This window comes from Mytilus trossulus, chromosome 10, assembly GCF_036588685.1.
Source record: "Mytilus trossulus isolate FHL-02 chromosome 10, PNRI_Mtr1.1.1.hap1, whole genome shotgun sequence".
Classification (NCBI taxonomy): domain Eukaryota; kingdom Metazoa; phylum Mollusca; class Bivalvia; order Mytilida; family Mytilidae; genus Mytilus; species Mytilus trossulus.
This window is the reverse complement of record NC_086382.1, coordinates 72,364,460-72,378,152: the sequence shown is the minus strand read 5'-3', so window position 1 is coordinate 72,378,152 and position 13,693 is coordinate 72,364,460. Positions and strand designations below refer to the sequence as shown.

At 32.0% G+C, this 13,693-nt stretch overlaps 1 protein-coding gene across 1 annotated transcript in view; it reads left to right on the top strand.

Annotated features, from left to right (window-relative positions):
- The window catches only part of LOC134688140 (chitin synthase chs-2-like), a 41,908-nt gene extending 28,644 nt beyond the window's left edge, over positions 1 to 13,264 (top strand). The window contains exons 6-11 of the mRNA XM_063548613.1: positions 391 to 591; positions 3,966 to 4,360; positions 6,861 to 7,025; positions 8,767 to 8,975; positions 10,608 to 10,720; positions 12,162 to 13,264. Coding sequence (XP_063404683.1) covers positions 391 to 591; positions 3,966 to 4,360; positions 6,861 to 7,025; positions 8,767 to 8,975; positions 10,608 to 10,720; positions 12,162 to 13,264 — 2,186 coding nt within the window. The remainder of the gene's footprint in view (positions 1 to 390; positions 592 to 3,965; positions 4,361 to 6,860; positions 7,026 to 8,766; positions 8,976 to 10,607; positions 10,721 to 12,161) is intronic.
- The last annotated feature ends 429 nt before the right edge of the window (positions 13,265 to 13,693 follow it).

The following is a 13,693-nucleotide window of genomic DNA, read 5'->3' as shown; positions in this document are numbered from 1 at the left end:
GACATGGACGTGACCGTGTACTTGCACTTCCCAACAACATAAAAAAAACCAATGGGTACAGATCTGAGAGGACTCGCAGCTACATCGTCTAGAAACCTATATGAAACGATAGTTTACTGTTTATTTTAATAGTGTAGGCAACCGATACACAGTAGGGATGGTAAATGATCAGAAGAGGCATTACACTGTGTATTTATGATATATCTGTTTACTATATGACTCAATGTAAAGAGCACGGAATTGATAGTAGATTAATTCTAAATTCTTAAGAACGCTCATTTAGTAATTACGGCATACCACAACCACATTTTGAACTGCTGTGTCGGCCGGTATTAACACAAACTTCTTTGATAGTCTTGAATAATTCTTTTTTATATTTCGTTTTCTTAGGTCCAATGGTGTGGTACCAGAAGTTTGAATATGCAATAAGTCATTGGTTGCAAAAGGCAACAGAACATGTTACTGGGTGTGTACTTTGTAGCCCTGGTTGCTTTAGTTTATTCCGTGGGGCTGCAATTATAGATCCTGATGTGCTAGAAACTTATACAACTGTATCGACAGAACCAAAAGATTATATACAATATGACCAAGGTAAGTGATAATTACTAGTATATCATTTCCTAGTATAATTATAACCAATAACAAGTGAAACCAAGCGTAAACAACAAACAATAAATTCAAAACGCCAGGGAAATTTTCATATCTCAACTAACAAACGAGATGATAATAAATTTTGTTTAATGCACCAGATTCACATTATGACATTGAATTTTGGGTGAGCAATAGACGAGGCAAAAGAAATTGAAAACGCAAAACATATAAAAACCACTCTGATACGATTATAACAAGGACCAGTATTTCACTCAACCAACGATAGGTACTACTTGAGGGAGTGTAGGATTTAATCAATGCAAAATGTCCACCGGACACATTTTTGACAATATTTACTTATTTAAATGTGCCAAGGACACAATTTTCTATGAAAACATGTCCTCAGGATTGTTCATGGACATTATTCACTACCATAATATTGTCCAGGTGGACATTTTTTCCACAGGACATTGTGTCCGCCAGGGCATTTTGTGAAACGGTTAAAGTATTAAATCATTCCCATTGCCTTGTTATTACTGGACGCATTTTCATTTTTATTTCGAACTTGAATTAATTGTTACTTTGACATAAAAATGGTCTCATTGGCACTCATACCATCCTTATCTTCATATCTATATTTTTTAATATAATCGAGTCTAAATTGAAAACTACGTTCAAACCAATGATTGCATTGGATAAAAACCGCAATTTTTATACGTGTGCATGTAAAACAAATTTTGTTGTAGAAGGGTCTAAATACAGCACATACAACATTTTCCAAAAGACCAAAAAAATGAAAAAGTATATTTTAACAAAACGCATTTGACTAAGAGGTCAAACAACTGATGTGCTTTAACCCTGCTGACTGCCATTGGCGATTGCCATATACAATTGATCACAAGATGTAGCAAAACCGATCTAAATATAAATTTAATAATAAACAGAAAACAAATAACTTGTGGCCACGATGTTATGCCACAAACATAAGGTGTTATTATATACATGTTCATGTATAATTCAAACTTAAAAAAGTAACAGATGATGTTCAGTTTTATTTTCCTTGGAGAACACAATCTAATAACATATAAAAAAAGATGTGGTATGATTGTCAATGAGACAACTACCCACAAAAAGACCAAAATGACACAAACATTTACAACTATAGGTCACCGTACGGCCTTCACCAATGAGCAAAGCCCATACCGCATAATCAGCTATGAAAGGCCCCGATAAGACAATGTAAAACAATTCAAACGAGAAAACTAACGGCCTCATGTATTAAAAAAAATAACAATTTAATAACATTCACTACGACAATATTTTCTGTTGAAGGACCATTTTTCACAACTGCACATGTAAAATGCTGTCCACTTAGGAGACACTATTTTATGGCAATGGACTTTCCATTGCTTTCTTCTCTGACATTATAAATATAGTAAAGTTCTTCAAATTTGATTTTACACTTCTTTAATTATTATCATTTCATTGTCATTACCATTTGCTGGGAATTTCTAAGAACTTAAATTGATCAATTTCTCATCAATCCTTCATATTTTATAAGTATAATAGAAACTTTGTAATGACTATTGTATTATTTCCCTTGGAGGACACATTTAATAGTAACAACTATGAAAACTTGTCCTGTGAGTGGACACTATTTCATATTGCTAGCAGTTAAAATCTGTACTGTTAAGGGACACCATTCCATGGCAATGGACATTATTAAATACCAAATGTCAAGGAAGAACTGTCCACGTGGACTTTTTTCACAGGACAATATTATATCTTACAGGAGAATCATTCGGTATTCTTCAATAATTCATAAGTTTTATGTAAGTCAATGTTTTCGCACAATATTCCTACTTTCAATACAATACGAAAGTACTGCGCTTAGTCATTTGAAAATACGGCTTCTTAATGACATCGCTCATTTGACAAAAATATAAAATTATAAGGGGTGTATTTTAATGTACATGTAAGCATTATTTTTTTTATTTGTTTAAGATGTTAAGTTTTTGTTTATGCGTTCAATGTCGAGTGATATTTGCTCTATGAACTATATTAGCAAAGATTAAATACAAAATTCCTCGGTTGATATTAGGAATTTCAATTGCATATTTTAATTGAAGAATACAGATATTGATATTCACGGATCATTTGTTATTCTAACAAGACAATGAAATGTCCCGTTTCTTTTTCTAGTTTCATTAAATTATGAACTACGAAGACACAATGCGTGTTTCCCATTTGTTATATTTATCAAAAGTACCAGGATTACAATTATGTACGCTAGACGCGCGTTTCGTAATCATAAGGCTCATCAGTGACGCTGAAATCGAAATATTTATAAAGCCAAACAAGTAAAGACACAGAAAAAAGTTTTCCTGATATTGAATTCATATCGAAGTATACAATTATCAAAAAAAAAATATGCCAAATGTGAATCTTTTTATGCATAATAAATGAATTATATTTGATAAGTGAACATAGAGGAGAATGTCCTTATGATTTACATGTTTGGGTTGTTTTGCCTGTGAAAGAGTTTAATATTTTCCCCCCTACTTTATGCATCCACTTCATTTCGGAATTGGGTTGATAGTTGTCGCAATGGAGATCGTGCCACACCAACTTAATTTTGGAATAAAGTTACTTTTAGCCATTATCCAACATGAATAACATAAGTTCCATACTATCTATAAGTCGTCTTTTTCTGACAAATATCTTCTCAAAACCAAGAGGGCCGTGGTGTAGTGGTTAGCGCATCGGACTACTAACACAAAGGTTCCTGGTTCGATTCCCGTTTGGGATGAAAATTTCAGGAACTCAATTTTCGGCTCTCCCTTGACACCCTTGCGAGTATGGTCTTGAGGAAACTATGATAGTTCGTCGGACGGGGACGATAAATGGCTGACCCGTGTTAAGAGAGAGCCATATCTCTTGCACGTTAAATACACCCTTGTAGATTTCGAAAAAGAGTAGGCTAATGCTGCTACAAGGCAGCACTCGCACCCGCAAAGTGGAAAGGGATTAATATAAGTTGTAAAACTTGTTTCCCAATCCACTATAAATAAATATGTTTAAACTAAAATCATATATCAGAATACAAACACTTCAACTATCGCGAAAAAATGAAATAACACTTCTTGTTGCATGGATCCAAGCATTTATTTGGATTAGCCTTCACAAGGAACACTCAAATATAATGAAAATTATCACTAACATTAAACGTCATTCATTTCATTTGTTTCTCTATTACTTTCTAATCAATTCGATGAGTTTATTCAAATCTTTTTTTATATAATCTTGATGAACTTACACAGAATTTTAGACATTGCATATTTTGCAACAATAAATTAAATTATTCCCCTTAATAGGAGAAGACAGGTGGTTATGCACACTTTTACTGAAGCAAGGTTGGAAAGTCGAATATTGTGCAGAATCTGATTCTTACACATATGCACCAGAGGGATTTTATGATTTTTTTAAACAACGACGCCGCTGGACACCTTCTACAATGGCAAACATACTTGATCTTTTACTCGATTACAAAAATGTTACGAAGAACGAAAATATATCTTCTCTTTATATCCTCTACCAAGCATTGCTTTTTGGTTCAACGTTATTGACACCAGGAACAATCTTCATGATTATACTAGGAGCAATTCTAGTGGGATTTGGATCCATTCCACCTTGGCTTGCTCTGATTCTGAATCTAATTCCAGTGATTTTATTTCTGCTTATGTGCTTATATGCATCTTCAGAAAGACAGGTAAATGTATAAAAATAAAGGCACGAAAATAGGTCTATTTTGATTGCGAGTTTGGAAATAATGGTATTTGTGTAAACATAAAGTATTAAGATGAACATATATTTTTTTTTAATTTTCATTGTTACATAATTTTGCCGTAAGGGCCAATATACCAAAAAGCATATCACAGTTCATCAAATTACTTAAAAATAAAGGAAAAACGTTAAAAAGGGAATGCTAATTATTTTAAATATAACATGCTAATAAGCTAATTGCCATTCACTCTTAGGTCAATAGTTATCAAAAGTACTGTACCAGGACTATAATTTAGTACGCAAGGCGCGCGTTTCGTCTACATAAGACTCGTCATTGACGCTCATATCAAAATATTTATAAAGCCAAACATGTACAAATTTGAAAAGCAGCAATGTGTGTTATACACATAAACAATAAAGTTTCATTTGGAAGTTTTAGAAAAAAGTTGATGCAATAAAATTCATTAACATACAAACACGAGCATACACGTTTTTCGAGTATTTCTACATGTTTTCGTTGATCATATTGCTTAATATTTGTTAAGGTAATGGAGAGGAATGGGTACTTGAAAATATGAGGCAATGATTTCACGCATCACTGTTACATAATTGCCCGTTCATCTACATTAGCATGAATTTAACAACGAAATGCACGTTTCAATCATTCAAAAAACAGCTATTGAAACGTTTTGTACTGGTAAATGGTTTTTATTTTTATTAATTAATTCATTTTATGTCAAACTCTTAAACAAACACAATAATGACATTTTATGTTTTGTTACTCACTTCATCAGCTCGAATACTAGCTCGACCTTGCGAACTAGACTGATATTTTTGCTGCTTAAGACAGTATCAAAATCAAACATACTTAATTCTATGTTAAAAGTAAAATCACAAAAATTTTGAACTACGAGGAAAATCCAAAACGGAAAGTCCCTAATCAAATGGGAAAACCAAAAGCAAAAACACATAACAACTGTCATATTCCCCACTTGGTACTGGTATTTTATTAAGTTGAAAATGATGGATTTTAACTGGTTTCATAGCTAGCTAAACCTCTCACTTTTATAACAGTTGCAATTCCATAACTAGTGTATTGACAACGATGTGTGAACAAAACAACCAGACATAAAAAGTAAAATTGTCACAAATACAGCAGTTAACATTGTGTTATAATTTTAGACAATAAAAAACACCCACAAAAACATACAAAAGTGTAACACAGGAGCACAAAATGGAATTTATACCAAGCATATTAGCAAAAATTAAAGACATTATTACAAAAACCACAGTACAATAACACAATGATGGAATTTTTAAGTACAGCATGTACAGAGCCACGTCAAATATGTAACAAAGAAACATAAAAAGACATGAACACAAAGCAAAGAGCAAAAATGAAACCAAGCAACAAACAAGTTTTCGAAGTAACCAAATGGCATATAGACAAAGCACATTATAAAAGACAAGAATACGAGAATATCATGAAAATTAATGAAAAAATGTACCTTAAGTATTTTAATAACAATAAATAAAACAATCATTAAACACAGAAGCACAAAAAGTCATAAATCAACTTTAACAGCCTCGTTGATGGTTTTCTTATTTTTGAATTTAATTGATAAATGTTTAATCAACCAATGAATTATTAAAAGATTTTAAGCATTGGGACCGAATGGGGATCTGAACATGGCTCTTGAGTAGAATCGCACTTTTAATGTCAGAATATTAACGGAACACAGATATAAATATAAAATAGTTTTGTCGTTCAATGTATGAAAATAATAGTCTATAATTCTCAAGGCACATCTTCTGCATAATGTAGAAGATATGCCGTAAGTAAATTAGGAGTTTAAATTTCCTTCGTGTCGCTTGTCCATGGGATAGTTGTGTATTTCTTCTGAGAAAAGAACAACGTCATAATGTATAAAAGAGACATAAAAGGACATATAGGTAAAACATTTGCAATATGAAAGACTAAAGAACAAAATTCTTAATAGAACAATAACACAATAGAAAAAATGTATAAGGACAGGGCAATGTCATATATAAGAGAAAAAAATAAACACAAAAAGTCACATGGTCAAATGCAGACATTAATAGTAACGAAGTAACTGAGTTTATCTGCGTAAATACACATAAGTATATATCTACTGATAAATTTGTGTTTTAATTTTTAATTTTTCATTTCCAAGTTCTTCAGTCAATCTTAGAAGTGAGAAGCGTGAACTTTGAATTGGGGAGTGTCAATTTAGCAATAGTTTTTGTAAAATTAAAGGGAAAAATGGCAGGTCCTTACACATGATATACTGATATCATAAAAAAAACCAGTCAATATAACCAATATAAATTCCCTGATAACTTCCTATCATTTGGGGTCGTATATGAACAAATATGATGTTTACCTGATTATTATTGTCTATTGTTCTCAAGGAGTAACATGATACTGTTATATATTTGACAATTACTGAAACAATTTGTTATAGCTTCAGTTTGCAGCCGTTCTTTCCTGTATATATGCTGTAGTGATGTTGATTGTACTTATTGGCGTCATTAGGGATGCCGTAGAAGAGGGATTTTGTTCAACTACTACAATATTTATTATGTTTGTTGTTGGTGTATTTGTTGTATCTGCTTTACTCCATCCAAAGGTAAGGAGATTTAGTTATTTAATCAAAAATGAACCTGCATAAACATAACAATAAAAGTCAATGTGATAAAACTGAATACATTTAAAAAGGATGCAAGATAAAATCATCAAAATATTGAATAAATAATCATTTAGGACACAAACATATCAGCATACAATACATTCTTAGTTAGTCTAGGTCATGACAAGGTGTGAGGTTAATAAAGACATCCAAACCCCGAATTCAGTGCCAAATCACTATACGAGAATCATTATTCTGCAATAATTATCTAATTTACAACGAAGTAGTATGTTTGAACATGAACACACACACTTTGTAGGGGTCAAAGCATTTCTGACGCTTTAATCATTATACAAAACAGCATATCAGAAGTATAAACATATAGAGTTTTGAAATGATTCATGCATTATCAAATATTTTTGAATAAATCTAAGGTGAGTGAACAGGATAAGAACGTTTTAGTGTATCTATGTCCATTTATAATCAAGATATTCTCCATTCTCATATTTGTTCCTAACCTTTTAGCAACCTAAGTATCATAGAAGCCTCCATAACTCACGTAAAATCGACATAGTATTTATTAGTATGTTGTCCTAATTTTACAAATAGGAAAGTCTGTTAATGGATGTGTAAGAGAACACTTACAAGAAGTGCAATTTTCAAAGAACAAAATGAATATATTTCGAAACTTGTCGTGTTCCAACAATAAAGAAATTATGATTTATTTACAACAGTTCATATCCAATTAGAGGATTGAAATTTTCTTTATGTAAGCCTATCATTTGCATCGAGCACTCTTACGCAATGTTGAACCTCTTGCAAAAGGTTCAGGTACAAAATAAGGAAGATGAAGTAGGATTGCATATGAGACAACTTTTCACTTAAGACCAAATGACGAAGTTAGCAACAATAGGTCACCGTATGAACTCCAATGTTATCAATACACTAAATACCAGATAGCAAGCTTAAAAGGGCCTCAAAATTAAAATTTTACCAATTTGAACAAGAAGTCTCTCCGCTTTGTATGTGTGAAAAACAATTATGTACACAAATGTATCTAACAACAGCCAATGACCACTTAATAAGAGGCCACTGATTTTGGAAAGAAGTCAAGCATATGTGTGATACCACAACCACTCCCGTAACATAGGTCATTCGTGTAACAACACCATATAAGAAATGAAACTGTAAAAATTAGGTGAAAAAGGGTTACCTAATTCAATTTCATTGCTAGTTTTTTCAGGCAAGTGTTAGATATGTCCACTGTAATATATTTAATTCTCTTAAAACAATTAACTTGCATCAATAAACACATGCATGTACCGCTCAGTTCTTGTTATTTATGTAAATAGATAGTAATTAACTTGCATTGGCAAGGTACGGTCTACATAAAAAAAAATTGATTTCAAATGAAGCTGAAGGAAATATAAAGGTTGAAAAAGCACTTCTTATGAATGTCGAAGGAATAAACAGTTAGTTATGACCTCATGCGGTCGAAAGAACTAAAATTTCAAGACAGGCACTCTGTGTAAATGCGCTTATTAATTGAAGTTTGCCGATTTTCATTTTCAGCAATTTACCTTAATATAACAACTTAGGAAGTGTATAAAATAGAATCACGAAGCTTTGTAATCACTTCGAAAAGTTCAGCAATCAATCAAAGAAACAATCCTGTGATTCAAAGCGTTGAATTTCAATATCTTACATTATATTTATAAATTGTTTTGTATGATTTTTTCAGGAATTTCTCTGCTTGCTGCCTGGTATCTTGTATTTTGTGGCGATTCCATCTATGTCTATGCTTATGTTTTTGTACTCTATCGCCAACCTGCATGATGTATCTTGGGGAACACGAGAAAGCACCAAGGAAAGTACATCTAAGAATAAAAAATCCGAAAGAACAAAAAATGAAGAAAAAGGATACTTTTGTAAATTTGGTAGTTTCATGAGGTAAATAATTGATTCAAAGAACACGAACTCGATTTCTATATTTCGTTTCTCATGTAGCTGCACTGATATACAATTAATATTATAATCATATACTGTATTCGAGCTAAAACACATTTTGTAAATACTAAAAATATGTATATATAATATCAAATAATGAATGATTTATGCCAATATGTGACAAAAAGTTCATCATGCTTTTAAAAAATGCAATAATCTGTTAATTCACATTCATATCTTGTGTTGTCAATAAATATTAACTTGTGGTATATAGCATTATGATTACAAAAGACACTAAGTTCAAATTGTACTCGCAGTAACTGAATAATCCCGGCAGATATTTCAATGCCAATAACAAAATGCAACAGTAGAATACCGCTGTACAAAAGCCATAAAAAGATTGAGAGAAAACAAATCTGGGTTTCAAACTAAAACACAGGGAAACGCATCAACTCTAACAAGGAAACAATGGAACATTGTTGAAGCAATATGTAATGATTGATAATATAGCCATCGTTGCCTTTGGTTGCGGTCAATACGACGTTATATAGATAAAGAGAAGCATGTCTATCTCGGACTTTTTCCTCAGTCAATATGCTTCTTTTAGTCTGCTATATCCTGGTATCGATTTCATACAATGGTTATTATTTAGTATTATTAATTCGTATATTTTAACAAATTTGATTCGTTTAGGGAAAGTCACATATATTTTCGAAGGTAGAGAGAAAACGGCGGATAGCAAAAAGCATATTGACCGGCAAAAAGCATATCGCACGGTTATTTTTAGAATATCTAAAAACCGATATAATATGTGACGTCATGTTATTGAAACACATGATGTCTGTGATCGATTATTTGACGAAAAATATCTTCAAATACATAAGATGCACACAAAAAAAGTAAATTAAATATCAACTAATATGTTGGTATTGTCAAGGAGATAATGTAATATCTTTTTTTCATACAATGGTTATTATTCAATATCAATCACGTCACGATTTGGAAAAAAACAAGTATATGTTTCGAATTCGAAACAAACAAAAGTATTGATAGTTCAAGATGGCAATCAATGAAAGAGTTTTACTATTCCTAGTTCACGAACTTAAACAGTCAATTCATAATGGGAACTGAACGACATGTTCAAGGATAGTTTTAGTTGTAATTCTGCAAATTGAGAGTTGATATAACTGTCCTTATATGATAAAAACAGATTTTACCTCAATTTTTTCTTTCAAATTTTACCCAAAGTGTACGCACTGTCGAAATATGCAAAGAGAATAGTAATAATAGTCCGTCGGAAGAAGACGATAAATAGGTAACCCGTTTTTAGAGAGAGCCATATTTCTTACACGTTAAAGACACCCTTGTAGATTTCGAAAAAAGATCAGGCTAATTAGCGCTACAAAGAAGCACTCGCACCTGCAAAGTGGTAAGGGATTAATATTAGTCGAAAAAAACAATTCTAATCCACTATAAATGAATATGTTTAAACTAAAGAGAATAATACTTTTATGATTTCTTGGTTAGATATTCCTGATGCGTACTATGTATATTTATATTTAACAAAGTTTTTACACACACAAGTTGTTTCAAGAATTCATACATTGGACTTTGAACCTTTGTTTTGTTTTCCAGTTGCATTCTCTGTCCAACTAATGATTACACAAAGGAAGACCTCATTCATAATAATTTGCTCAATAAAATTGACAAGATCAGCGAAATAAACAGAAGCAGCAATGTGACTACGAGTAGGTTATTTACAATTACAATTAGTTTTAGTTTGTTTGGTGAGAACGTTTCTCATACGTTGTTTATTTAAATTTATAGCATTCAAAACTGTTAAAGTGGGCATCACATGTGGTCTTTTTTTTTTAGAACGAAAGTCCCAAGCAATGATTTCCCTTAAAACAAATTTTAGTCTCATTACACTTTAGTCACCGATTTCAAATTATAACTGTTACAGTGACCTGAACTGTTTGATTAAATTGAATATTCAATAAAAAGTCATGAACATTTTTTGAGTAAATCAAAGAAAATCTATATGATACTAATATTAGCAAACATTTTCTGAATACCAAGGGTTGGAAATTTATCATAAGTAGCTAGCTGTGTGTGTTGAACATATCATTTGCATTTCGCCGAATGCTCACAAAATGTATCTTTGTCTGATTTGAGTATTTACCTGTGTTGTCGTTTTCTTACATGAAATGATTCAAACTGCAAAATACCCAAAATAGACCGCGTGTTGAAATGATCCCTTGATATGATGAAACAAGCCAATGAGGTACCTACTAGATATCTTACACATAAGTGTTTATTAATTTTTTTAATTTATTCCATCGGGTAAAACATTTGTTTAGATAAAAAATTTCAAACATATCCATTTAAATCATTGCAGACTTCACTCCATTAAATTAAGCAAATAATTTCTATCTATATTTATATCAACCAACATAATATTGAAAGATTTGCAGAAGTTTTTTAATAATGGGGATTCTTTTTGACCAATAATATACATGATTAAAGTGTAAATTTCTGTTTATGTCGAATAAAAAACCTTTCCTGTACACGTGTTGCCAACTAATTTTAAATCTAAGTGTTATATTTTCGTGTACAATTCATGTGCCACTCTTGCATTAATGATACTAAACTGCATGCATTGTTTCAAGTTATGTATCATTCAAAAGAATTGATGAGGTATGGTTGTCTATCCATTTAAAAAAATTCATAAAAACAACATAAGAAGAAAAAAGATGTTATTCAATAAAATTGAGAATGGAAATGGGGAATGTGTCAAAGAAACAACAACCCGACCAAATAAAAAACAAAAAACAACAGCAGAAGGTCACCAACAGGTCTTCAATGTAGCGAGAAATTCCCGCACCCGGCCGCGTCCTTCAGCTGGCCCCTAAACAAATATATACTAGTTCAGTGATAATAAACGCCATACTAATTTCCAAATTGTACACAAGAAACTAAAATTAAAATAATACAAGACTAACAAAGGCCAGAGGCTCCTGACTTGGGATAGGCGCAAAAATGCGGCGGGGTTAACCATGTTTGTGAGATCTCAACCCTCCCCCTATACCTCTAACCAAGGATATAAATCTTAGTTTTTTTTTTAAATCTTATACTTCTAAATACGCACACAAATTCAAATTGAAGAAAAATACTTATTTCTTTATTTAGATAAACCTGTGAGTGGAAATGCTTCTAACCAAGAATTAAATTCTCAACCATTATCTTGCAAAAGCACAGATGAAATTCAATCAGCTAAACAAACATTTCAAAATGGAAGCGAAATAAATGAAAATCCGAATGTTGTCATAAGTGAAAGTCAATCCACAGATCAAGCATCTCTCGCTGAAAACCAGACAAATGGAAATCGAAGCGATATCATAGGTGAAAGTCAGTCGGTAAAACAAACATCTCAAACTGGAAACGAGACAAAACAAGACACAAAAGATATCAAAGGGGATGAAAGTCAGAAAACTGAACAAGTATCTCAAACAGAAAACGAGACAAATGGAGGAACGACAGTTACACCAGGAAAATTAGAATCTATCCCCTTTTCTCAAAAAGAAGGTCAACCGATTGATTCGGAAGAAATAACATTTTGGAAGGAAACTATCGAAAATTATCTTAAACCGCTGAAAACGAACAAAAAAAAAGATGACATCAATAAAAAGAAATTAATTGAGTTAAGAAACAAAGTGTGTCTAGCTGTTTACATGCTAAATGCTTTCCTTGTGACTATTATGTTTTCTCTGACGCAGGTAGACTCCTTTACGGAATCGTTGTCTATTCAATTCGACTGTGGCGGTACTCGTACTCCAATTGTACCAATAGCTGTTCTCTTTGCAGTCGTATTTGGTTTTCTTCTTCTCATCCAGTTTTTGTGCATGCTTTACCATCGATTTTCTACACTTGTGCATATCGCAGCGACAACAAATATCAATGGATCAGATGATCTAAAACAACAAGAAGTTGTGAGACAATTGGTGGAACAACTTACGGGCAAACCAAAAGTCGCTAAATCAACAACCGATAAAGGCAGACACTTACTCGAAAGAAACAGAACGATGATAGAAGCACATAGAGAACAAGTTGATAATATTAAGATGCTTTTCTTACTGAATATTATAAGGAGACCCAATTTAGAATCAAAATATTTCAAGAAATGGAGATCCTATGTGGAAAATAAAATGAACGCAAAAGATATGAAACAAAGCTGCTGCGAAGGTGTGTTGGCATGTAGAGGATCAACAGTGAGTCCCAGTAACGAAACGTAATTGATTAAATCCTCCCCTTAACAATGAATATTACATCATATTTTATTACCTTCAATTGCTATCGACAGGGATACAATGAAAACCTACGATAACTATAATATGTGATTAGTAACGTGTTTGAATTATTACGCAGTCATGTCAGGAGTACATTTAAAACATTACATAAGTTACATATAGAAAAAAGTGTAAATTGTGTATGATATAATGATATTAGTATTATTAACTATTTAAAACAGGTGATAAAGTCTTTACGGCAATCATGCAAGATTAACTTTATTCCTTTCAAGTTTACTTTTACGATACAATAGTAACTCAAAACTAAAGAAGCACTCCTGCAAATTGCATTGTTTGCGCTATACAAAAGCTTCACTCAAACAGTTTTCTAAAAAAATAAAAATTATATTTATCACATATCTATTATAGTGAGAT